Genomic DNA, 24,782 nt, shown 5'->3' with positions numbered 1-24,782 from the left:
GTAATGTTTCTTGGGAAAAGACAACCAGCTTTAACAAAGTCTCCTTGCATATATCAAATTAAAAGTCATTTTGAACACGATCTGGAGCTCAAGCCCTGGTACAGAGCTACACCAAGGCAATGTTCACAAGTGGGAACATTTTGTCTTTGAATCCTCAGCACTACCTGTGCGTCCCTCTTTTGCTTCTCAGAGTGTGGTTGGGGGACTGGCAGCATTGGCTTGAACTAGGAGTTTGTCAGAAATGCAGAATTTCAGGCCCCACCCTAGACCATAAAATAAGGCATGTTCCCCATGTCATCGTAGAGTGGAAAGAGTTAATTTAACACACATTTGTGGTGTGTACCTTAGACTCTCTCCCCTTTATGATGGCTGCAGCTTTAGTGGATGACTGATGTGGCTTTATTCCCAACAATCCAAAAATAGTGAACAAATTTTAGGAAGGATTTATTAATTTGTTAGAAATGTGACACTGAGGCCTGCAAAGTTCTCATTACTTGGGATGTAAGTGTGGAAAATAAAATCAGGAATAACTAGGAAGTTGCTTTTTTAAACACAGCATTTCTCCATATCAGCTTAATTATTTACCTCTGGTTAAATTCAAGTGAAACAAAAAGTGTCATATAATTCATTAATAGGAACCTAATCTGTTTATCCTATTACCTAAGCTTTTTAATCAAGGAAATCCTAATCACAATCACATGAAGGAAAAAGTTTTCACAACATTATAAATGCACACAAGACAACCCTATAGACTATGTATGGATGTGTAAATAAATATTAAAAATATAAAAATGTGGATCGGGAGTGTATCAGTCAGGGTCCAGCCAGGAGAACTGAAACCACTCTAAGATTTTTGAACATTGGATATTTAATTCAAAGAATTGGTTACACGGGGGATGGGAGAGCTGGGCTATCAAACAGGAGAAGAGCAGGTGAGCTGACTCAGACACTAACAGCAGCAAGAAGGCTACCAGTCCTTGGGATGGAGGATTTAGGAGCAAGTGCTCTTTCCTAACCCCAGAAGCCACATCACCTGGTGGGAGAAAGAATCAAGGTGGAGGCTGCCTGGAAAGAGCTGGGACCACAGAGGAAATGTGACTTCTATGGAGATGCCACTCAAGGTAGGGACAGAGGGAGACACACCTGGCTTCTCCCTTCCTCCTGCCCTCCAATCCCCTAATAGTACCTTCATTGAGCAAATCCAGCTGGAAGTCATCTGACTAGGGAGGCTGGGAAATGTAGTTCATAGACCCCTGCCATGCAGAATAGGGGAGGGTAAGGGCTCAGAAGAAATAGGCAAAAGACTAGCAGAGGATGGAGGAAGCCCCTCACCAACTAGAGGATGAGCATGACATCTGGGGAGGGAGTCAGGAGACTGGGGATGGGAAGGAGTACAGAGTGATCCTTAACTATATTGATAACCATTTACTTTGTTAATCTTTTAAAAATAGTTTTGAGCCAATATGGCAAAATATGAGCATTTGTTAAATTTGTGAGGCGAGTGGTCAGATGCTCATTATGTTATTCTTTGTACATTTCTATATAATTGGAATATTTTGTACGAAGAAATTATTGTAGAAAATAAGAAATGTAGCTGATGAATGGCAGTAATAAACATTCTTCTTGTTCAGACGTGTCTCCCTTTCCCACTCCACTCCCTGGGACATGGCACACACTCCTTCAACGAAGGATGGCAGCTTTGTGGATCTCACTCTATGGTATCTCTGCCATACCGGAGTGACTCTTTGGCATGACAATATGTTAATGGCAAGTTGGGAGAGCGAGAAAGGGAAAAGGTAGAGAAAGGCAAGGAGGGAAGGTGACAGAAGGTTTGGGAGGGAGAGGACAAGTCACAGTGAACTCTCCCAGAGCCCGCCTGCCTTCACAGCTTGGTTCAGCCACTTACAATCTGGGTGGTCTTGAGCCAGTGCCTTGGCCTCCCCATTCCTGCATGTCCTCTTCTGTCAAATGGGAAGAAGAGTCCCTATCTTGAAGGTGTGGTTTCAGGCTTCAGTGAGTTAACACATAGGAAAGCACTTCAAATTGTCATGGCACACAGTAAACTCTGAATATGTGTTGCTTAGTATTATTCTTGTTTATCTTTTTATCTTTATATCCTCGTTGTCAGCAGAGATTCCCCACTCCCATGCCCTCCAGCCCATGATCAGATCAAATAAGTGAAAAAAACTGTAATTTTCTTCTCTGGGTCATATCTCCTTGTGAATTCTGGTTGGACACACCCATCTAGATACAACATTGCCTGGAATCTGACCTACAGGAGGCCCAGACTCAGTATGATTTCAGATCAGCTTGGCTAAAATAGGGCTCTAGTGGAGAGAGTTACACTTCAGTAAAGCAAACAGAAAATCTACGGAGTCAGCTTCTCAGGAGATTCAGCTTCAGTATTCTGCATCGAAGGGATATTCGTCCAAATCAGCCAACCTGAAGAGAAAACAGGCGTAAAAAAAAATATGTTACCATTAGACTCTGGTTTCAAAGGCATTCTTCTCTGGTGTATCCTGTGGTCTTGGTGTTCTCTCAGCCTCCCCAGAAGATTCTCTAAGAATACAAGAAGGGGCCACACCTCAACCTTCCATCAAACTGATCTGAAGGGTGTGCTAGGAGGAGGGCAGGTAAGCAGTGAGCAGGGCACCAGAATAGACTCATAACGATAGCTGATAATAATCCTGGTGACAAGCACAGTGCTGGTGCCTTACAAGCATGATCTCAGTTCATCCTCACAACACTGTGAGGTGGGGAATAACAACAGAACAGTTTGGGGGTGTCGTGAGCATTAAATGAGTTAATAATACATGCAAAGAGCTGAAGATGCCTGGCACATTCTAAGCTAACGTTCAGTAGATGTGTAATCAGTACCATCATCCCAGTTTTGTGGATAAAGAAACCAGCTTGAGAAACTTAGGAAATTTACCCCAGGTCACATGGGTAATAAATAAGTGGCAGAGCTGGGATTTGAACTAGGTGGACTCACTGTGGAGATTTGCCTGCATTGGAAATGGTGCTGGAGAAGCAGTTTCGTCTCGGGGACTGTCACGTTTTACGTTTGACCTTCCTTTTCATTGTAAGCAGCTGCTGCTTTGCTGTCCTCCAGCAAAAGTAAGCGATTGGAAGACGGGAAAGGCTGCTCTATGACAGTGGGTTGGGCAGGACAGATGTGTGATATCATGACATGTGAACAATGCTTGAGATACTGAAACGCTTTTTTAAAAGTGAGAAATAATTTTGGCTTTAAAACCCGTGGAAGAAATTAAAATTGTCATTAGATTGGGGACTTGGCAATAATAAATGCCATGAGCCACCTTCCCAAAGACAAATATCTCTGGTATATTTAATGAGATACATTAATCAGAAAGTATTGATGGAAGATCAAAAGATCATTTAGAAGGATCATCTACTGAAAGTGGATAACTTTGCTCAGATGCTTATAAAATATTTAAATAATTTAGGGCGAAGTTACTCCCACCTCCTTGAAGAGGCATTCGATTAAGAATCAATCATATGACTGACAAAGACAGTAAACTGTGGGATGGCATTGTCTAACTTCTCTATTCTTGGGAAACTCATTTTCGTGGAACCTGTTATCCAATCTTGTGGCTTCAAATACCACCCATGTGCTTCTGAATCGAAAATGTTTATCTGCAGCCCAGACTTTTCCTCTCAGCTCCACACCAATATACCCGACTGCCTATTGATATCCCCTCTTAGATGTCTAATGGGCCTTGAAAACACGTCCCAAACCAAACTCCTGATTTCTTCCCCCAAATGGCAATTCCATGGCCACCCGGTGTCATAGTGGTTAAGTACGCACGCTTTGCTTCAGCAGCCCGGGGTTCGCAGGTTTTGATCCCGTGTGCACACCAATGCACTTCTTGTCAAGCCACGCTGTGGCAGCGTCCCATATAAAGTAGAGGAAGATGGGCACGGCTGTTGGCCCAGGGACAATCTTCCTTAGCAAAAAAAGAGGAGGATTGGCATCCGATGTTAGCTCTGGGCTAATCTTCCTCACAAATAAAAATAAAAAACAAATGGCAATTCCATCTCGTGTGGCTCAGGCAAAAATAACACCAAACAAACAAAAACTGGAGCCATCTTGACTCCTAATGGTTAGCAAATTCAGTGCCTCTACTTTCTCAATGTGTCCAGAACCTGACCATTCCTCCTCTTCCCCCCATCATCACCCAGGTCCTGCCACTGTCATCTTTTCTCTGGATTATTACAACAGTCTCCCTACACAGAAGTCAGCATGGCTCTTTTTAAAACATGAGTCAGATCATGCCACCCCCTGCTCAAAATTCTTCAATGGCTTCTCAGCCTGCTCAGAGCTAATACCAAAGTCCTTCTCACAGTCTGCTCCACTCGGCCTACTCTGAGCCCCTGACACCTCTCTGTGACCTTGTGCCCTCTCACTCTTCCCCTCACCCATTCCACTACTCCCCAACTGACCTCCTTACTCAAATGATCTAAACACAATTCCACCTTAGGGCCTTTGCACTTGCTGTTCTCACTGCCAAGAATGCTCTTCTCAAGTGATTTCAGCATCGGGGCAGAGTGAGCTCCTCCCTTAGACTCTCCCCCCACAAGAGACAATGAAAAGGACACCCCTAAACTGACAGAGGACATCCACACAACACAATAGATGTCTGAGAGATCCATGTAGCCATATGTCTGAAGGTGGAGGTGCTGGACCCCCCAGAAGGCAGTGGACAGAGGTAAGGGAATCTCCTCTACCTCCGTGAATGCCTGCTATCTAGGGCATGGGACTGTGCACAGCTCTGAGAAGAGAGAGGGGAAAGGGCAGCCCTCCGTGGGAACACTTTCGCTCTCAGAGCTGCCTCCCAGTTCTTGGGAAAGCTCCACACTGAGGGGGCTAAGCAATCACAGGGGTGTCTTCACTAAGCTGAGCACCCCAGGAGGGCAGGCAGCAAGTGCAAAGCAGGAGTGCACCCGGGATCATGCATGTGAAAGAAAGAGCCCCTCTATCCACTAGCTCAGCCTGTCAGCCAGAGGAAGAACCGCCACCAGAGCACTTGCACATACATGTGTAAAGCAGCAGCAGCAAGCATGCAGCACAGACAGGCCCTGTCAGCATATCTTCCAAAGGGCAGGCACAGCTGCCAGTGATCATGGTGGGCTCAGAATACACAGCTACTGCACCCCACCCCCAGTGGTGGCAGGTGGAATCTGTGACCAGATACTACTACTATGCTATGGCACAAATCCACCCCTCAAATAGTATAAAGAGTTGTATTAAAACTCCAAACCAGAAGGAAAATGACAAGTGCCCAGAAGTTAATCCTGAAGGCACAGAAATTTACAATCTAAATGACAGAGAATTCAAAATAGCTACCATAAAAAAAACCGAACAAGGGGGCTGGCTCGGTGGTGTAGTGATTAAGTATGCGTGCTCTGCTGCAGCAGCCCAGGTTCAGATCCCGGGCGCACACCGATGCACCACTTGTCAAGCCATGCTGTGGCGCTGTCCCATATAAAGTGGAGGAAGATGGGCACGGATGTTAGCCCAGGGCCAGTCTTCCTCAGCAAAAAGAGGAGGATTGGCAGATGTAACCTCAGGGCTGATCTTCCTCACACACACATACACACACACAAACTGAACAAGTTACAAAAAAACTCAGAAAGACAATTGAATGAAATCAGGAATAAAATTAATGAACCAAGGAAATTCTTCACAAAGAGATTGATATTATAAAACAAAACAAAATCAGAAATGTTCAAGATAAAAAATACAATGAATGGGATAGAGAAAAATCTGGATTGCCTAAATAATAGAGCTGATATTATGGAGGACAGAATAAGCAATTTAGAGGACAGAAATATAGAAATGTTTCTGATGGAGGAGGAGAGAGAACTAAGACTAAAAAGACATGAAGAAATTCTCCAAGAAATATCCAACTTAATTAGGGAATGCAGCATAAGGATTATAGGTATTCAAGAGGGAGAAGAGAGGGAGAAAGGAGCAGAGAGCTTGTTCAAAGAAATAATACCTGAGAACTTCCCAAACCAGGGGAAGGAGCTGGAATTACAAGTAAAAGAAGCCAATAGAACTCCTAATTACATCAATGTAAAAAGACCTTCTCCAAGGCATATATTAGTAAAACTGGCAAAAGTCAATGACAAAGAAAAAGTATTAAGGGGAGCAAGGCAGAAGAAAATAACCAACAAAGGAATCCCTATCAGGCTTTCAGTGGATTTCTCAGCAGAAACCTTACAGGCTAGGAGAGAGTGGAAGACATATTCAAAATTCTGGAAGACAAAAACTTTCAGCCAAGAATACTCTATCCAGTGAAAATATCCTTCAGATATGCTGGACAAATAAAAACTTTCCCAGATAAACAAAAGCTGAGGGAGTTCATCACCACAAGACCCTATAAGAAATGATAAAGAAGGGCCTCATGCCTGAAAAAAAGGGAGAGATTTACAAAGCCTTGAGCAAGGAGATAAATAAGCAGACAAAATCAGAAAATTACAGCTCTCTATCTGAACAGGTTAGCAAACACTTAATTATAACATTAAACATAAAGGGAAGGAAAACATAAAAAACAACTATAATCACTTCATTTTTAACCACAAACTCACAACACAAACTGGAATCAGTTTTGACAAGAATAACTTAGATGCAGAAGAGGAAAGGGATAGAACCTGTTTAGACTAAGGAAATGAGAGGCTATCAGAAAAATGACTATCTCATCTATGAGATCTTTTATACAAACCTCACAGTAACCACTCAACAAAATATCAGACAGGAGACACAAATGATAAATAAAGAAAAAACTGAGAAAATCATCATAGAGAACCATCAAACTGAATTGGCACCAGGAAATACACGGGATGAGAAAAAAGGGAAATACTGAGCAACTGGAAAACAAGTGATAAAACGGCAGTATTAAGCCCTCATATATCAATAATCAATCTCAATGTAAATGGATTGAATTCTCCAACAAAAACACACAGAGCAGCTGGATGGATTAAAAAACAAGGCCCCAAAAAATGCTGCCTCCAGGAAACACATCTCAGCTCTAAAGACAAATGCAGGCTCAGAGTGAAGGCATGGAAGATGATGCTCCAAGCTAATAGCAAACAAAAGAAAAAAAGAGTTGCCATACTTTATCAGACAAAATAGATTTCAAGATAAAAAATGGCAATGGGAAACAAAGATGGGTGGTATGTAATGATAGAAGGGACACTCCAGCAAGAGGACATAACACTTATAAATACATATGCACCTAACATAGGAGCACCAAAGTACATAAAGCAACTATTAACAGACATAAAAAGGAGATATTAGCAGCAACACAGTAATACGAGGGAAACCTAACACTCCAATTACATCAATGGATAGATCATCCAGACAGAATGTCTGCAAGTAAATAGTGGAATTAAATGAAAAACTAGACCAGATGGACTTAATAGACATATATAGAACACTCCACCCAAAAACAGCAGAATACACACTCTTCTCAAGTGCATATGGGACATTCTCAAAAATAGACCATATGTTGGGAAACAAGGCAAGACTCAAAAATTTGAGAAGATTGAAATCATATCAGCTAAGTTTTCCCACCATAATGCTATGAAACTAGAAATCAACTACAAGAAAAAAATGGGGGGTCTTCCCAGTGGTGCAGCCGTTAAGTGTGCGTGCTCTGCTTCAGTGGCCCTGGGTTCGCAGGTTTGGATTCCGGGCATGCAGCGATGCACCGCTTGTTAAGCCATGCTATGGTGGCATCCCATATAAAGTAGAGGAAGATGGGCACAGATGTTAGCCCAGGGCCAATCTTCCTCAGCAAAAAGAAAAGAGGAGTATTGGCATCGGATGTTAGCTCAGAGGTGGTCTTCCTCACAAAAAAAAAAAAGGGAAAGTCACAAATATGTGGAGACTAAACAACATGTTAGTGAACAACCTATGGATCATTGAAGAAATTAAAGAAGAAATCAAAAAATATCTGGAGACAAATGAAAATCAAAATATACAATACCAACTCGTATGGGATACAGCAAAAGCAAGCCTAAGAGGGAAATTCATAGCAATACAGGCCCACCTTAATAAACAAGAAAAATCTCAAATAAGCAATCATTAATCACTAACAGAATGAGAAAAAGAAGAATAAATGAAACCCAAAGTGGGCAGGAGGAGGGAAATAATAAACAAGCAGAAATAAATGAAATTGAAACCAAAAAAACAGTAGAAAGGATTAATGAAACAAAGAGCAAGTTCTTGGAGAAGATAAATAAAATTGACAAACACTTAGCCAGACTCACTAAGAAAAAGACAGAAGGCTCAAATAAATAAAATTAGAACTGAAAGAGAAGAAATTAAAGTGGATACCACAGAAATAGAAAGGATTATAAGAGAATACTATGAAAAACTATATGCCAAGAAATTGGAAAATCTAGAAGAAATGCATCAATCCTTAGAGTCATACAACCTCCTAAAACTGATTCAACAAGAAATAGAGAATCTGAATAGACCAATCACAAGTAAAGAGATTCAAACAGTAATCAAAACCTCCCCAAAAATCAAAGTCCAGGACCAGATGACTTCTCTGGAGAATTCTACCAAACACTCAAAGAAGATTTAATACCTATCCTTCTAAAACTATTCCAAAAAAATAGAAGAATACAGAACACTTCCTAACACATTCTATGAGGCCAACATCACCCTGATCCCAAAGCCAGACAAGGACAACACAAAAAAAGGAAAACTACAGGCCAATATTTCTGATGAACACCAGATGCAAAAATCCTCAACAAAATATTGGCAAACAGAATACAGCAATACATTAAAAGGATCATACAAAATGAGCAAGTGGGATTTTTACGAGGCATGCAGGGATATTTCAACATCCACAAATCAATCACTGTGATACACCACATTAAAAAAATGAGGAATAAAAACCACATGATCATTTCAGTAAAGGCAGAGAAAGCATTTGACAAGATCCAATGTCTATTTATGATAAACACTCTCAATAAAATGGGTATGGAAGGAAAGTACCTTAACATAATAAAGGCCATATGCAGCAAACCCACAGCCAACATCACACTCAATGGGGAAAAACTGAAGGCCATCCACCTGAGAACAGGAACAAGACAAGGGTGCCCACTCTCACCACTCTTATTCAACATAGTACTAGAGCTTTTGGCCAGAGCAATTAGGCAAGAAAAAGAAATGAAAGGTATCCAAATTGGCAAGGAATGGGTGAAACTCTCACTGTTTGCAGATGACATGATTTTATATATAGAAAACCCTAAAGAATCCATCAGAAAACTATTAGAAATAATCAACAACTACAGCAAAGTTTCAGGGTACAAAATAAATTTACAAAAATCAGTTGCATTTCTATGTTTTAATAACGAACTAACAGAAAGAGAACTCAAGAAGACAATCTCATTAACAAATGCAACAAAAAAAAAATAAAATACCTAGGAATAAATTTAACCAAGAAGGTGAAAGACGTATACAATGAAAACTATAAGACATTGTTAAAAGAAATCAATGATGGCATAAAGAAATTTAAAGATATTCCATGCACATGGATTGGAAGAATAAACATAGTTAAAATGCCTGTACTACCTAAAACAATCTACAGATTCAATGCAATCTCACCAGAATGCCAATGACATTCTTCATGCGAATAGAACAAAGAATTGTAAAATTCATACGAGGCCACAAAAGACCTCGAATAGCCAAAGCAATCGTGAGAAAAAAGAACAAAGCTGGAGGCCTCACAACCCCTGACTTCAAAATATACTACAAAGCTATAGTAATCAAAACAGCATGGTACTGGTACTAAAACAGACACACAAATCAATGGAGCAGAATTGAAATTCTAGAAATAAAACCACACACCTATAGACAGCTAATCTTCAACAAAGGAGTCAAGAGCATACAATGGAGAAAGGAAAGTTCCTTCAATAAATGGTGTTGGGAAAACTGGACAGCCACATGCAAAGAATGAAAGTAGACCACTATCTTTTGCCATACACAAAAGTTAGCACAAAATGAATTAAAGACTTGAAGGTGAGATGTGAAACCAGAAAACACCAAGAAGAAAATATAGGCAGTACACTATCTGACATCAGTCTTAGAAGGATCTTTTCAAATACCATGTCTACTCAGGCAAGAGAAACAATAGAAAAAATAAACAAATGGGACTTCAGCAGACTAAAGAGCTTTTGAAAGGCAAAAAAAAAAAAAAAAACAGGACGAAAACAAAAAGACAACCAACCAACTGGGAGAAAATATTTGCAAATCATATATCTGACAAGGGGTTAATCTCCAAAATATATAAACGACTCATATAACTCAACAACAAAAAAACAACCTGATCAAAAAATGGGCAGACGGCACCAGCCCAGTGGTGTAGTGGTTAGGTTGGGTGTGCTCCACTTCTGCAGCCCAGGGTACACAGGTTTGGATCCCAGGTGTGGACATACACCACTCATCAAGCCATGCTGTGGCAGTGACCCACGTACAAAATAGAGGAAGACTGACACAGATGTTAGTTCAGGGCCAGTCTTCCACACCAAAAAAAAAGAAAAAATGGGCAGAAGATATGAACAGATATTTTTCCGAAGAAGATATACAGATGGCCAACAGGCACATGAAAAGATGTTCAACATCACTAATCATTAGGGAAATGCAAATCAAAACTACAATGAGATATCACCTTACAACTGTTAGAATGGCTATAATTACCAAGACAGAAAACAACAAATGTTGGAGAGGATGTGGAGAAAAGGGAACCCTCAGACACTGCATGTGGCAATGCAAACTGGTGCAGCCACTATGGAAAACAGGATAGAGATGTCTCAAAAAATTAAAAATAGAAATACCATAAGACCCAGCTATCCTACTACAGAGTATTTATGCAAAAAACTTGAAATCATCAATTCAATGAGGCTTATGCACCCCTATGTTCATTGCAGCATTACTCATTATAGCTAAGAAGTGGAAGCAACCCAAGGTTCCATCAACTGATGACTGGATAAATAAGATGTGGTATATATATACAATGGAATACTACTCAGCCATAAAAAAAGACAAAATCGTCCCATTTGCAACAACATGGAAGGACCTGTAGGGTATTATGTTAAGTGAAATAAGCCAGACAGAGAAAGACAAACATTGTATGATTTCACTCATATGTGAAAGATAAACAAACACACAGACAAAAGAACAGATTAGTGGTTACCAGAGGGGAACGGGGTTGGAGTGTGGGCATAAGGGGTAAAGGAGCACATATATATGGTGACTGACAAATAATAAAATACAACTGAAATTTCACAGTGTTATAAACTATTATGACCTCAATAAAACTTAAAAAAAAAGAGAATACTCTTCTCCCAGATATCTATACGGCTCACCTCTCACTTCCTTCAGGTTTCTCCTCCATTGTCACCTTATCAGCAAAGCCTCCCCTGCCCCACCCTATCGAAAGTCTCAATCTCACCACCACCCACCACTTCCTATCAACCTTCACCTGACATTACTTTTCTCAATAGCATTTATTACTATCTGACATATATATTTTGAGTTTATTTCTGTACTCCCCCAATAAAGAAGAACAGAGACATTAGAATAGAATAGAGAAGAAAATAAAATAGAGAAGTTAGACAATGCTTTCCTACAATTAATTTTCTTTGTCATTCATTCTGGTAGGATTCATTCTTCATAGACATTTATTTTGCGTTTATTTCTGTATTCCCTCACTAGGATGCTAGCCTGTGAAGTGTTAGTCCAGTGTCATATCTCGAGCACCCAGAAAGTGCCTGGCACATAGCAGATGCTCAATAAGTAATTACTGAGTGAATGGATGAATGGATGCTTCTACCTTCTACCTAGTGACAACATGTCCTTTCTTGAAATTCTAGCTCTACATCCAGAAGTTGAGAAAATAAACAGCAGTTAGGGATACATCTTTCCTCATAATGATTCCAGGTGGTCCAATTTTAATTTTCAAAACAACCAGAAAATAGTATTTGAAGATAAAAGTAGTCCAAGCTGCCTTCCACTCCTTCCAGCTAACCCTCTACTAGTTTAGAAAAACTGACGATCCTCCTACTTAACTTAGCCCAGTGCCACTTACTCTTCCACAGGGAAGAACCTCCAGTTTCTGTTGAAGATGAGTATGGTGGCCATCTCCTTATCACTCAGTTTAAAGTCAAAGACCTAGAAAGGCGAGAATTCCAAAACATCATCGGTAAAGCAACTTCTGGTGTGATTTGTGATTCTCAGCCAGGAGCAAGCTCGCATCTGCAGCACTAACTGGCCGTAGGAGTTTCTTCTAGTGTGTCCACCAGATACGAATTTGGCTCCCAATTAGGTCCTACACAAAGACTGCCACATTTATGGGGTTTAGTTCTCTAAAGGGGAGGCTATTAGGCTTACAGGCATTAAACCACAGACGAGCACCATGTCTGTGCTCCCCAATGCACATGTGGGTTCTTCCAGGTCACTTCAAGTACGGTCCATATCTCCCCTGCTGCTGAGAAGCAGGTTGTTTAGGCCAGAACAGTCTGCTCCTGCCTGTGGCCCATGACCTAACTGCTCAGGGGCAACCAAGGGTCTTCTCAGTGGTGAGAGGCACACCTGGGCTCAGATCTGACAGGACTCCCTGTCCGCGCCCCTTACCACATCCTTGGCCCCTGGGTCATTCATCTCAGCTCTGCTGAGGTCAGCTCCCTGGCCTGAGATATGATGGGGTGCCGGGAAGGGGGTGAGGCCCACAGACAACACAGGGATGGGATGAGAAGCCTAGTGAGAAAGTCTCTCCCATCCCTTCCTCAACTGAGGAAAACCAGGGCCACCCAGCCTGGATCCTACCTGAAAGTTCTCCACGATGCGTGCTGGTGTCACGGACTTGGGGATCACAGCCACGTTCCTCTGTATGTGGAATCGGATCAGAACCTGTACAGAAAGGGACACCATGTCTCCACTTCTCTATAAGGAGCTCTCCTCTACTGAAAGGAAAAACAAAATCTCTCTGCCACTCACTATGTCTTCAGTTACAATAGTTAATATGACTGAGCCCTTCACAGCTGTCAGTCACTTGTCAGTCCTATGGTCAATTATCTCCCTTAATCCTCATAACAATTCTATGATTTCCATTTTTAAAAAATAAGGAAAGTAGCTTGAACAGTGTTTGGGGTCATAAAGCTGATAAGAGGTGAGCTGGGCTCTGAACCCAGATCTCTCAGCTCCAAAAGCCACACTCTTGTTGTTGAACCATAGGGCTCAACAGAAGCTGTTAGACAGATGCTATCCTGGTTTCAGCAAGAATCATGGTATTTCCTGGAGGTCCAAAGAGACTTTCAAGGAAGGGCCTTAGTGGGCTTCTTCTCCTGTTTTCTTCCTCTTCAAGGAGTTAAAAACCCAATATAAGGAACAAAATCCAAGAATGGTTTGCTAGGGTAAAACACACACACATGCGGGCACGTGCCCGTGCACACATACATTGTACCTGGGCTGTAATTTTCTTGTGCTTTGCAGCAATCTCCTTAATCTTGGGATCCTCCAGTAGGGAAGGGTCATCTGGCTTGGCCCTGGAGACAGAAAGATGGCTGGTGTGAATAATCATCATTGTTACCATATGCAAACGAGTATTACTCCAATGATGGTCCCAAGGCTGATCATTAGTCTTCTCCATGTGGGAGACAAGGCAAGAGGATCTGAAAGCTTTGTGTCTTACCCCTGAGCCCACCCAGGGGCTCTGACAACTCAGCATTTTGCAGATGCTGGTCCAGCACTGGGTGGCTGAACCTGAGTATTTCCACAGGATCAGGCATGTTGCTGTTTTTTTAAAGTTTCTACATTTCCCCACTGTTTGGGTGTGCCAGCCACGTTGTCTCAGACACACCTTTCCTCCTGATGGCTTACATCTCATACCAACACTAACCAATGATAAAATAATTATTTAAGAGTATCAAGAGAATGATCCCTCAGAAGCCTCACCAAGGTCTATCTGGAGAGCCCAGAGGGCCGTACGCCGTGACAGTGATGCCTTTGGAGTGGCAGTACTGGATCAATTTCTCCTGCGTGAGGTATGGGTGAACCTCAACCTGCAAAAGCAAACAATCTTCATCACTAGTGAGTTGGCCTGCTTTGTGAGCTGCTCATAGGGAATTCTACACACAAAAAAAGACTGCCCACAAAGGCCAAACACTGTCCCCTGCTAGACTGGCTACACCACTTCTAGACCGGCTAAACCAGACCCTGTCTCCCATCTCCCCAAGTGTCCTCATTACTGTGCCCTGAGGTAAACTCAGTAGATAACAGGGAACCTGCTTCCAAATGTTTAAGAAGTAATAGGGCAGGACCCTTATCCTTGATTAAATGGAATTTACCTGGTTAATCACTGGTTTGTATTTCAGTCCAGGTTTGTTCAAGAGCCTCTCGATCTGGAAGTGGTTGAAGTTGGAGATCCCAATGGCTTTCACCAGCCCCTCGTCCACCAGCTCCTCCATGTCCTGTTATAGAATGGAGCACTTTGGGCATTCTTAGAAGCTTGGCTCAGTCCTCTCTGTGGCAGGAGAAACTGGCAAAGGAGCCACTGCACTAGGATTAGCTGATGCGTTAAAAGGAAATTTCAATCCAGCCCGTGGATGCCCATCAAGGGTTGATTCCAGCCCTCCTGCCCTTCCCCAGCCTTAATGAAACTAGGCGTAAGAAGTAAAGGTTTTATACACTTGCCGTTCTCTCACCCAAACCGGGATGGCCTGGGTTACTCCAGAAGAGGCTGCAGCATGCGCAGAAGCATCGCTTGTCTGGGTCTGGGCCACCCCCTCCCACACCAACCATGGTTTGGCTTGCAGTATCAGGATCACTGAGGAAGGTTGTGCAGATTGTACCCTGGCAGGGGCACCTGGCCAAGGGGTTGTGTAGGGTGAAATATGAACACCATTCACTTACCAAGCCATGCTCCCTGGTGCAGAAATTGCGTTGACCCCAAGGAAAGATATCTTTCTATAATTTTTAGCCAATAAGGGGCATTTTTCCAAATTTGCCAAAAGACACCGTATGTGTTAGTCGCAGCTCCAAATTTAACATATATTTATATTCATTTATTACATGTCTAGCTCCTGTCCAAGTGTTGTCAGGATTTAGAAGTATACAATGTGCTTCCTTCCTCTGAGAATCTTACATCCAATGAAAGTGCTAGGGTTGTCTTCTGGGGAACAATCAGCCACAACACTGAAGCTGCCTCAGATCACTGGACAGAGACGCAGCACTGAGAATCTGGGAGGTCAGAGAAGGAAGGGCCACAGTTGTCAGAAGAGGCTTTGTGTGTGGGGTTTAAACTGGGACTCAAAAAATAGATTGCAGGAAAGAGAGAAAAAACAAGAGCAGGTGAGGGAGGAAAGTGGGAGCAAAGGCTTCGAGGGAGGGACAGGCGTGAGGTGTTCCGAGGATGCTCTATCCAGTGGTTCTCAAACTTGGCTGCAATTTGGAATCACCCAAGAGCTTTAAAACATACTGATGCCCAGGTTTCACCCCCAGAGTGTCTGACCGAGTTGGTGTTGGATGTACTCTAGGCATCGAGATTTTTAAAACTATCCAGGTAATTTTAATGCACAGCCAAAGTTGGGGACCTACGGATAAACAATGTAGGTCTTCAAATCGGGCAAAAGAGTTTAGAATTGATGAGATCGCAAGGTTCCCAAAATGCCTGAGTTGGGCAATGAGATAACATAAAAGTTTTGTGTGTCATAGATCAGGTGCAGTTGAGTCTATGACAACATCTTGACTTTTCTACACTTTTTTTCTCCCATCTGCTTCAAGGCGGTCAAGGAGGTGTCTATTGAACTGGTTGTGAGTCCACATAAACATTTATCGCTTACGTGTTCAGTTGTGTCTATTTCATCTTAGACCCTCTGACCATGATCATCAAAAGCCTTTTCCTGCCTTCAAAATCTTTTAGTTGTTTGAGTAGATTTTATTCTCAAATCCACTGAAAGGACATGGCACTGTGAAAATTTAGGTACTTTTTGCAGAGAACAATGACATAATTGCCACATTTGGTCCCATCCTAAAAGCTAGGGCAAAAAATCTTGTGGAAACAACCTTAGAGGTATGCTGGTCTCCATATCCCACAACAAACAACTCCTAATATATGTAAGCCCTAGTGTTTTACCAGGGTCATATAGATGACAGAGCCCTCTCATCACATTTAATGAAAAGGCTGAGTCTGCTGAAATTTTAGACAATCTCTAGGTCTTACCACACTTTTCATTCTCAAGAATAAAGCATTTGGTGAGTGGAGTCCATGCACATAAACCATTATATTCTTCATTAAATCATCAATCTTGAAACATTGCTCTCAGAGGAGGTTGTTCATGGCAGGAAAATAACTATGTTGACTTTTTTTTATAGTTATGTACCAGAATTTGAGTTTCTTTTTATGGTATAATTTTATCACTAGCATAGAGAGAGTAATATCTTTTCTTGAGATTCAGGCTTAATAAATTTATTTTAGTGAATTTATCAAACAAGTATTTCAGACCATGTAGTTGGATAATGACTTGTGTGGTCATTAATGTAAAAAGGAATGTGTAAATCTAAAAGAACCAGCATTTCCAACTTGTAGTTTGAACCCTCTTTCTAGTATGTGGGCTCAACCACCTCGTCATGGCTTGGGCAGCAGTGATGTTCTGTCACATTTACCATGGATTCATATTTAATTGTATGATCAAAATAGCAGAATGTATGACAAATCGATGCCTTCAGAAGATTTTCCCTAGATTATTTGACTTACTTCTATGCATGTATAGTCTCTTGCTCATGAGATGCAATATTTCCAGTAGTTGATTGTTTAATATAACTCATTTCCATAAATCATTGCTCTTTTTTATTGTTAGGTTTAACTTGTAGAACCTACCTGCAAATGACATATCCTTATGGAGCAAATCCAGGAGAAATACTGAAGAACCTTATCGTAACTCTTTATCATGGCTGCTATTTTTTCCTCTTTAACTCACAACCCAGAGAGCTTCATAACAGTCTTAAAAACCCACCCATAGAAATCCAGATAGTTTTCTCCATACTTGGTTTTAATAGGCTTTCTGCTGTTAGGAGGCAAATTTAAAGATTTACTTGCCAAAGATAATTTCCATTACAAATACATTTACAGGATTGCTAACCTTGCCATTGTAAAATGATTACTTTTCTGCTTCATTACCTTTTCCATCGGTTATCAAACCAATTTTCCTATCTAAATTATCTTACCGCTAGTTATTGAAATTCAAAGCAGCAGGAATGCTGTGTTTACAGATACTTTTGAACACACAATCCGCAGAAAAGTTACACTGAATTTAATTATAACAATCCTAAGGTCCTCAGAAAGGTTGGGTTTAATATATTTTTAAGCTGTAAAACACAATACCAACTCAGAACGCCCCGTGTCCCCACCGTGAAAGCTGACAACACAATTAACTCTCGGAGTTTTCTTTGCTCTCATTTACAACCTGTTCATTCACTTGGTTCTCTACTAGCATTTGCAAGAGGACACAATGCTTACAGAAAAAAATTATCAGAGAAAGACTTTCATTCTTTAATTCCATTTTGGATATGAATTACATGGAACAGGTCATTATCAGATCTGAGAGGCGGGCACTCGTGTCCCCGATGTTTGGAACTGCATATTCACTGTGTGCCACGCACCAGGTTAAGGGCATCAGTGGTTGGACTTTTGAGACAGAGAGACCGGGGTCCAATCCCAGCTCTGCCGCACTCTTGCTACGTGACCTGAAAAAGTCACCAACCTCTCTAGGTCTCAATTTCCTCCTTAATAAATGGGGTTGCTAATAGGAACTGCCTCACAGGGGTGAATGATTAAATCAACTCCATGACTAAAGTTCCTGACACTCAATAGATGTTGGCAATCTTAATCCTTAATTGACATATCCTAAAAGATATATATGATTAATATGTATTATGAGATTTTTTTTTAAGAGGCAGAAACTGAGTTATCGGAGTTAAAATACTTACCCTAGAGTACTCAGCTAAGACAGGCAAACCTAGGGCGAAACCTCTGTTCTAAATGCCTCCTCTGATTTGAGAACAGCATGTGTATCCTCCAAATTGAGGTATATTATGCTCCCAGTCTCATCAAAGGACTCAGTCTTAGCCTTTGAAAATATAAATAGTCTCATTGGACCCAAAAGCAAAAATTGATTAGGAAGAAGTTCAAAGAATGAGAGAATAACGATGAAACAGAACAGCATCGAGTACACAGGCTGTTTCACACAGTATACACCCTTGTGGATGACTGAAGAAAGTTTTCATTCCCAGCACACTTAGAAGAAGATGGAACCTACCTCCCAGGCATCCAAGAATGTTGTTTTACTGGAAAGGATCTTGCCTGTATCATCTTTGGGGTAAAAGTCCTCCCCAGGCTGTAAATGCGGAACAAAAGCTTAGTGCAATGTGCATCTGAACCTCTGGTTCTGCTACCTGGGTCTCAGGATCCTAAGTCGTGCTCTACACCCACATTTCATACCATTTTTTCAAGTTCCAGGGTACAAACCTCAAGAATGTGAGTTTAATGAAATCTCTAAATCAATCTACTATATTATATAAATTCTTATATTTTAGAAACTGCTAGACTGATTGTAAAATCTATAATTAGCACATTCCAAAAGCTGCCATCAACACCAGGGACATTAACATCATAGACCCAGTCTCCATACACACTTGGGGACAAACTTCAATTTCAATTCACCAGACAAGCGTTAGCTCCCAAAGGGGCAGCTTTCTGGGGAAGATACTGGCCAACTGCTATTCTTGCAGCCTCAAGAAGCCTGCACTTAGGGATGGCACGCTATCATCCCCCTAGCTGATCACGAGGTGAGGGAGTTGGGAATTCATGTCCCTCACCCCCTCAGAAGCAGGCAGGAGCAGAGCCCCAGGTAATGTGTGTGGTTTCTTCCATGAGGACTGGCTACCTTCCAGCATGACCGCATTTGGGCTTTTCTCCAAGATGGCACTCCCAGGGCGGGCTGTGGTTCACACGAGGGTTAGCCCTGAAATATCGTTATGTAAGAGCCCCCTGGGGGGACGCTTGGCATGGAATCAGGACCATGGTGACGTGGCAGTTGCAGCTTGCCTGGGCTGCCAGAAATCCTGATTCTCTCAGATGCAGCTGAGAGAGAACCTAGGCCCGCGGTCAAGCTCCGCAGCCACACGTGGACTCGGCCTCCCTTCCAGACCAGCACCTTTCTTCCCCATCGTCTCCTCCTCACAACCTGCAGCTCAAGTCATGAAGCGCAAGGCCTCCTGCTTCAGCCTGCCCAGCCCCCAGGCCTGGCCCAGCTGCTATTCTCCAGCTCCCGCTTGGGAACTGGAGTCTAGGACAGAGAGTAGCTCAAACCTGTAATCCCTGTGGCCAGTGAATAAGATAGATGTCCAGATAGTCCAGTTTCAGATCCTTGAGGGTCTTCTGACAGGCTTGCTTCACTAGAGGTCTCTCGAAGAAGGTGGGCCATAACTGCAGAGATGCAACAGTGAGACGTCAGTACTGGGGAGAGAAAGCGCCACGTCACACTCCTTCTCCTGCTTTTTGACAGACACCCTGATCTAACCCGGGGGCAGGCCATTTATAGCAAAGTTGGTTAAGACACATGATCCCGGTATGGAAGATAACCAGGGTGCTCAGCAAGTCAATGACATTTCTTACATGTTGAAGGTAAGTTATTTATCAACTCTCCTGGTGCTCTATATGTCTCTGATGTTGTTTAGCATATTTGAGCACTGATTTCGGATTTGTTTACATGTGTTATTCCCTTCCTTGGTTGTAGGCTTTCAGGGGACAGGAATTGTGTTCTGCTTTTTAATGTCAAGTATTCTTAAGCCTTTGTGAGCAGATGGTCCTCTCTCTGCACTCCCATGTCTCCAAGCCTGTGGGCCCTCAGTGATGACTCAACAAGGAGTCTATCCAGACTCAACCTCTGCGTACAGTAGGGTCTATTTGTCCCATCAGATTAATGCACTTCCAAAGTACATGTACCTAGTGTTTTCTAGCAAGTTGGATATAATACAGATCCAGTGATTCTCAATCCTCTGTCAATTGACCACCTCCCTTTTTTTTAATAACATTTTGTAACTCACCTTTTACTAGACTGAACTAAAATGAAATTCACATGTGACAACACTCTCCTGCCATTTTCCAGAATACGCACTGGCTGAGAAGCTCTGGGGTACAGCCATTGAGACAACAGTGCTGAAAGCTGGGGCTTCGGGATCATTCCCTGACTCCACTCTTAGCCTGTGAGTGCCACCGGGCAAATGGATCCCACTGATGGTGAGCAGGGAGGCCAAGGGCATGGCCATGGCACAGTGGAGCCATCCCACTAGGGGAAAACCGCATTGAGATTGGCGGGGCAGCAGCAGTGTCTCCATATCCTAATACTGGTCTAGAGTGTGGATTTGTTTGTGTCCAGGGACATTATAAAGGCAGTGAGGAAGAGGGCTGGAGGAAATGAAGTGAGCACTTAGAGGGAAGGCTGGCAGACTTCTGGGTGCTGACCAAGTCCAAATACTTCTGCCTGCCTTGAAGTCAGCCCTCCTCCCAAAGGAGCCCCATGTACCTTGCTAACAATGAAGAGGTCCTCCCTCTTCACAGCCTTCTCTTGGATCTTCTCTTGGATGGCTTCTCCCACCTCATTCTGGTTCTCGTAGAGATAGGTACAGTCGATGTGGCGGTACCCTGCATCAATGGCCACCTTCACAGCCTCTTTGACTTTGCTTGGGGAAGACTGAAAGGAAAGAGAGAAGACCATCACATACTCTCATCCCCAGACCACCTTCCTCAGGCTCTCCTACACAGCCCAGCTCCTCCAAACCAAGGCTTCACTGGGATTCTATTATCCATAGGACACTTGGGAGGAAAACAAACCTTGGAAAACTCTTCAAAAGAGAAGGAAGGAAAGTGAAGTAACTTTATGATTATGGCCTCATGCCCTCTGGTAGCTAAAACCCCATTCCTTCTAATTCAGGTTAACCCTCCTGCCCTGAAGTGTCTCCAGGTGTGTGGGAGAGAGAGCTGGCCCTACTGAAACCCTTTCTAAAGACCAGGCTGACATCTGGATTCTGTAATCACCCAGAGGAATTTTCAGACGACTTTCCCAAATGGCCATTATGCAGCGTAAATCCAGGCTCACCACCTCCTAGGTGTGTGGCCTGAGCAGATTACTTAATTTCTCTAAACCTTGTCTGCAAAATAAGAATAACAATAGAACCTGCCTCCTGAGGTCGTTGTGTTGACTAAGTGCACAGTGAACGTAACGTTTTAGCCCAGCGCCTGGCACACACTAAGGGTCAGTAGGTGCATGCCATTATAGAATTATTGTTTCAGAGAAAGGAGAGGTAGAAAACCTTGTAAGAATGGAGTTTCTTTTCCCTCCTTAAGGAAAAAACAAAGCAAAACAGAAATCGTTAGAAATACCACATGCTGTCTAATCTAGTGAAGCCAACAATGGAAAAAAAAGCACTTAATACTGATCTTTCACAAAATCTTTTAAAAATCTCTTCTACTGTAAAATAACAAACATGTTCAGAAGCATCCCAGGGTGCCCTTGTTACTGCACAAAATTGGAGTTCTCTGCCTAGTGTGCATAAAGAAGCCAATTAATTATGGCATCAGCCTTAGGGGGAGAAATCAGCTTTTATTCTGCGAGATCAATTTGCAGGGAGACTGGGGTGTGTGCCCTTAGATCTGTCTCCCTGACTCCCTGATTCATAATTTGGTGTGAAATTTAAGAGATCAGGGAAACAGGCTGGCATGTCGAAAACCTGGTGGGACAGGCTTAGAGTGGGGGGCTTCAAGCATTTATGGTAAGGTTTTGAACTTTTATGACAGGGTGGGGAAGGAATAATAACACCTGATCTTCCTGAATGAGGGAACCCTCACTTCTGCAAGAGTCCGATTTCGAGCCAGCCATGATGGCCTACTGGTTAAAGCTCAGCGTGCTCCACCTCAGCAGCCAGGATTTGGTTCCTGGGCCCGGAACCACACCACTCATCTCTCAGTAGCTACGCTGTGGTGGCGGCTGACATAGAAGAACTAGAAGGACTTACAACCAGAATATACAACTATGTACGGGGGTGCCCGGGAGGGAAAAAAAAGAGAGAGAGAGGAACCTAACAGATGTTAGCTCAGCACAAATCTTTCCCGCCGAAAAAAAAAAAAGCTGATGCCAAAAAAAAAAAGTCTGACTTTTGGTGCTTTCTCGGTCCTTAGGTTCCATGGGAAGGAGGATCTTTGGTCCCAAGTTTTGTTGGTACAGGTTACGATTTATTCTTTCACGCATGCCCTGGCTATGTGATTGTGCAGTTTTTCTGAAAGGCAATTCTGAATCACTTTGTTGATAAGAGATGGGGTCTGTTCAAACTGGTCCTAGAGGGTCCGCGGTTACACCCTTCCCAAATAACACATCCTCCATTACCTTCACTGGTAAAGGTACATATCCCTTAAAATTAGATGATCTCTACATGTTGAAAATGGCTCCCTTCATAATCCTTACTTCTAAAAAGAATTTTCTGGTAAGTTTATACAGGATGAGCAGATTCACTGGAGATCTGGAAGTGATTATTTGTCATATCTGTTTCAAGGTCAATGCTCTGATTTGGGGCAAAACAGCCCTGTTCAAGTAAGAGAAACTGGGACTGAATCCAGCTAGAATTGATCTGCTCACTCAGACTGACCAATAATGCTTCCTGAGAATGACTCAGTCCTGGAACAAAGAGGGCTCCTACTCTCTAACCCTGGAGAGACGAAGGGAAAGAGGAGGCTCCTAGAAGAAAAGAGCCAGCAGAAAAAAGAATCAACAATGGACAAGAGAAGAAGAAATGCAAAGACTGCTCCTGGTAATTAGTCAAGATGGTACTGTCACTGATGGAAATGAGAAAGAAGGCAGTTAGGAAGTGATGGGGAAACATCACCCTAAGAGAGGCTCAGGAGTCTGCTTTCCTGTGCACTGGGAGGTGCCTGTCTGGGTTTTGCCAGCTGACTTGAGCACACCTGGGGACCCTGAGCTCCTGACTCCCACCCTGGCTCTCCTCTTGCTGGGTCCATCCTCCCTGTGGTCTCAGCACTTCTCAGACTCTACTGTGCACCAGGACCTCCTGGGGATCTCACTGATGTGCAGATCCTAACTCAGTAGCCTGGGGTGGGGCTTGAGACTCTGCATTCTCACAGGCTCCCTCCCAGGGGGCACTGATGCTGCCAGCCCAGGTTCCATGCTGAGTGGTGAGCAGTGCCAGGGCCTTCTGAGCCTTGGCATCCCCTCCTCTCAGCCACCCAGGCAGCAGCAAACCCATGGCCCCTTTAAGTGTCCTAGAGCAGGGGAGAGTTTAGAGGGAAAGGTGGCTAAGAGAGAAATTGCCCTGGAAAAACTTGATAATTGTTAGTGAAGCTCTCACCATTCCTGCAAAAAGCCAGACTTGCAGCCTGAATCAGCCCTAAGAAAGGAAAGCAACCTCAATCCTGCCTCCAAGGCCAAACTCTCACCTCCCCAGACCCCTGCCTCGGGGCATTCCCTACCAACAGAGGAGAGAAAACTGCCTAAGCACCCCCCCAGCCCCACCCCACCCGAACCCCACCCACACTCCCACCCTGCCAGAGAGATGCATGTTTCAAATATTTGTATATTTACCCTCCAGGTGCCCAGGCCCACAATGGGCATCTTGGCCTTGGTGCTGAGTTCCAGGAAGCTGAGCATGGTGAGTGTGGAAACGGTTCTGGGCCAGCAGGTAGCTGTCTTGTGCCCTAGTCAAGGGTAGAGCACAGGTCCTGGTGCAGAGGGACGAGCTGCAGGCTGGGTCATCTCTTGCTCTGGCATGAACAGGAGGTCCTTGCAGCATTTTGCAAGACTGAGTACTGTTAATGAACTTCAAACGTCACAACCTCATGTAAAGTTCTCCCTATTGCAAAATGCATGAATTAATTTTATCAATTTTTGTTTTCTTTTGCTAGGTTAATAAACAGAAAATGTGTCTGTTATTTTAACTTGTTCCTATCTAATTGCTCTATAGTTGCTCTATAATAGCTCTATATATTTTTTCCCCCAGAGCATAGACATTACCTGTCAACCACCTGGATAGGATCTTCAGATGCTAATATTCTTCATATATTTATTTAGATCTTGGGACTTTGACCAGTAATTGTATTTATAATGAAATTTTTAAATTCTTGTGACTTTCTTAAAAAAAAAACTTTCTGATTATAAAATGATACATAAGAAAAATTGGAAAGTGTAGAAGATTATAAATAAGGAAATATTACTGACCTATATTCTTACCACTCAAGATACCATTGAGAGATCACTGTTCTCCCCCAGCCTTTTTAATACACTGCGCATGTTAAATACACCACAAAATAAATTAAACCTAATACCACAAAATAAACTTTGCTATACATATATAAAAGCTCTTTTTAAAATTGTTTTTACATCAAATATCATTTTTACTGGTTGTAAAAGATTCTGTTTTGTGGATATTTTATAATTTATTCTATCATTTCCCCTTGTCTTAGATATTTAGGTTGTTTCCTGTTGGTTTCTATTATAAATAAACAATATTTGAAAGAACCTCATTGTGAGTAAAGCAATGGACACATTTTGATTAACTTTAGGCTAGTTCTCCAGAAGTGGGAATATGTGGCTGTCGGGGGAAGAGGGAGAATCTCCCTCTGCCCTTTTCCTTAAGGTTCTTATGGCTGGCCAAATAATTAACAAGACAGGTTAGCAGG

The 24,782-nt window shown here is 42.6% G+C and overlaps 1 protein-coding gene across 1 annotated transcript; it reads right to left on the bottom strand.

The window, feature by feature from the left end:
* Nucleotides 1-2,399: 2,399 nt before the first annotated feature.
* Nucleotides 2,400-23,754, bottom strand: LOC101400084 (aldo-keto reductase family 1 member B15-like). Its single transcript, XM_004430743.2, has 10 exons — nucleotides 23,689-23,754; nucleotides 20,623-20,790; nucleotides 19,407-19,523; nucleotides 18,355-18,432; nucleotides 14,386-14,508; nucleotides 13,994-14,100; nucleotides 13,503-13,584; nucleotides 12,866-12,949; nucleotides 12,129-12,211; nucleotides 2,400-2,442 (listed from the first exon to the last, which is right to left on the bottom strand). The coding sequence occupies exons 1-10, from the start codon at nucleotides 23,752-23,754 to the stop codon at nucleotides 2,400-2,402; spliced, it is 951 nt and encodes a 316-aa protein (XP_004430800.1).
* Nucleotides 23,755-24,782: the final 1,028 nt, after the last annotated feature.

The sequence above is a fragment of the Ceratotherium simum genome, chromosome 1 (assembly GCF_057802395.1).
Source record: "Ceratotherium simum simum isolate JZ-2026a chromosome 1, ASM5780239v1, whole genome shotgun sequence".
Lineage (NCBI taxonomy): Eukaryota > Metazoa > Chordata > Mammalia > Perissodactyla > Rhinocerotidae > Ceratotherium > Ceratotherium simum.
The sequence above is the reverse complement of the archived record's forward strand: the minus strand, read 5'-3'. Positions and strand labels throughout refer to the sequence as shown.

What these genes read in the sequence shown, in the direction of transcription:
- LOC101400084 (XM_004430743.2), bottom strand. Translation starts at nt 23,754, where the DNA reads ATGCTCAGCTTCCTGGAACTCAGCACCAAGGCCAAGATGCCCATTGTG. An exon ending in TGGGCCTGGGCACCTGGAGG is followed by an intron (nt 20,791 to 23,688) that starts GTAAATATACAA and finishes CTTTCCTTTCAG; the next exon opens with TCTTCCCCAAGCAAAGTCAA. An exon ending in ACAAGAAAATTACAGCCCAG is followed by an intron (nt 12,950 to 13,502) that starts GTACAATGTATG and finishes CTTTCTGTACAG; the next exon opens with GTTCTGATCCGATTCCACAT.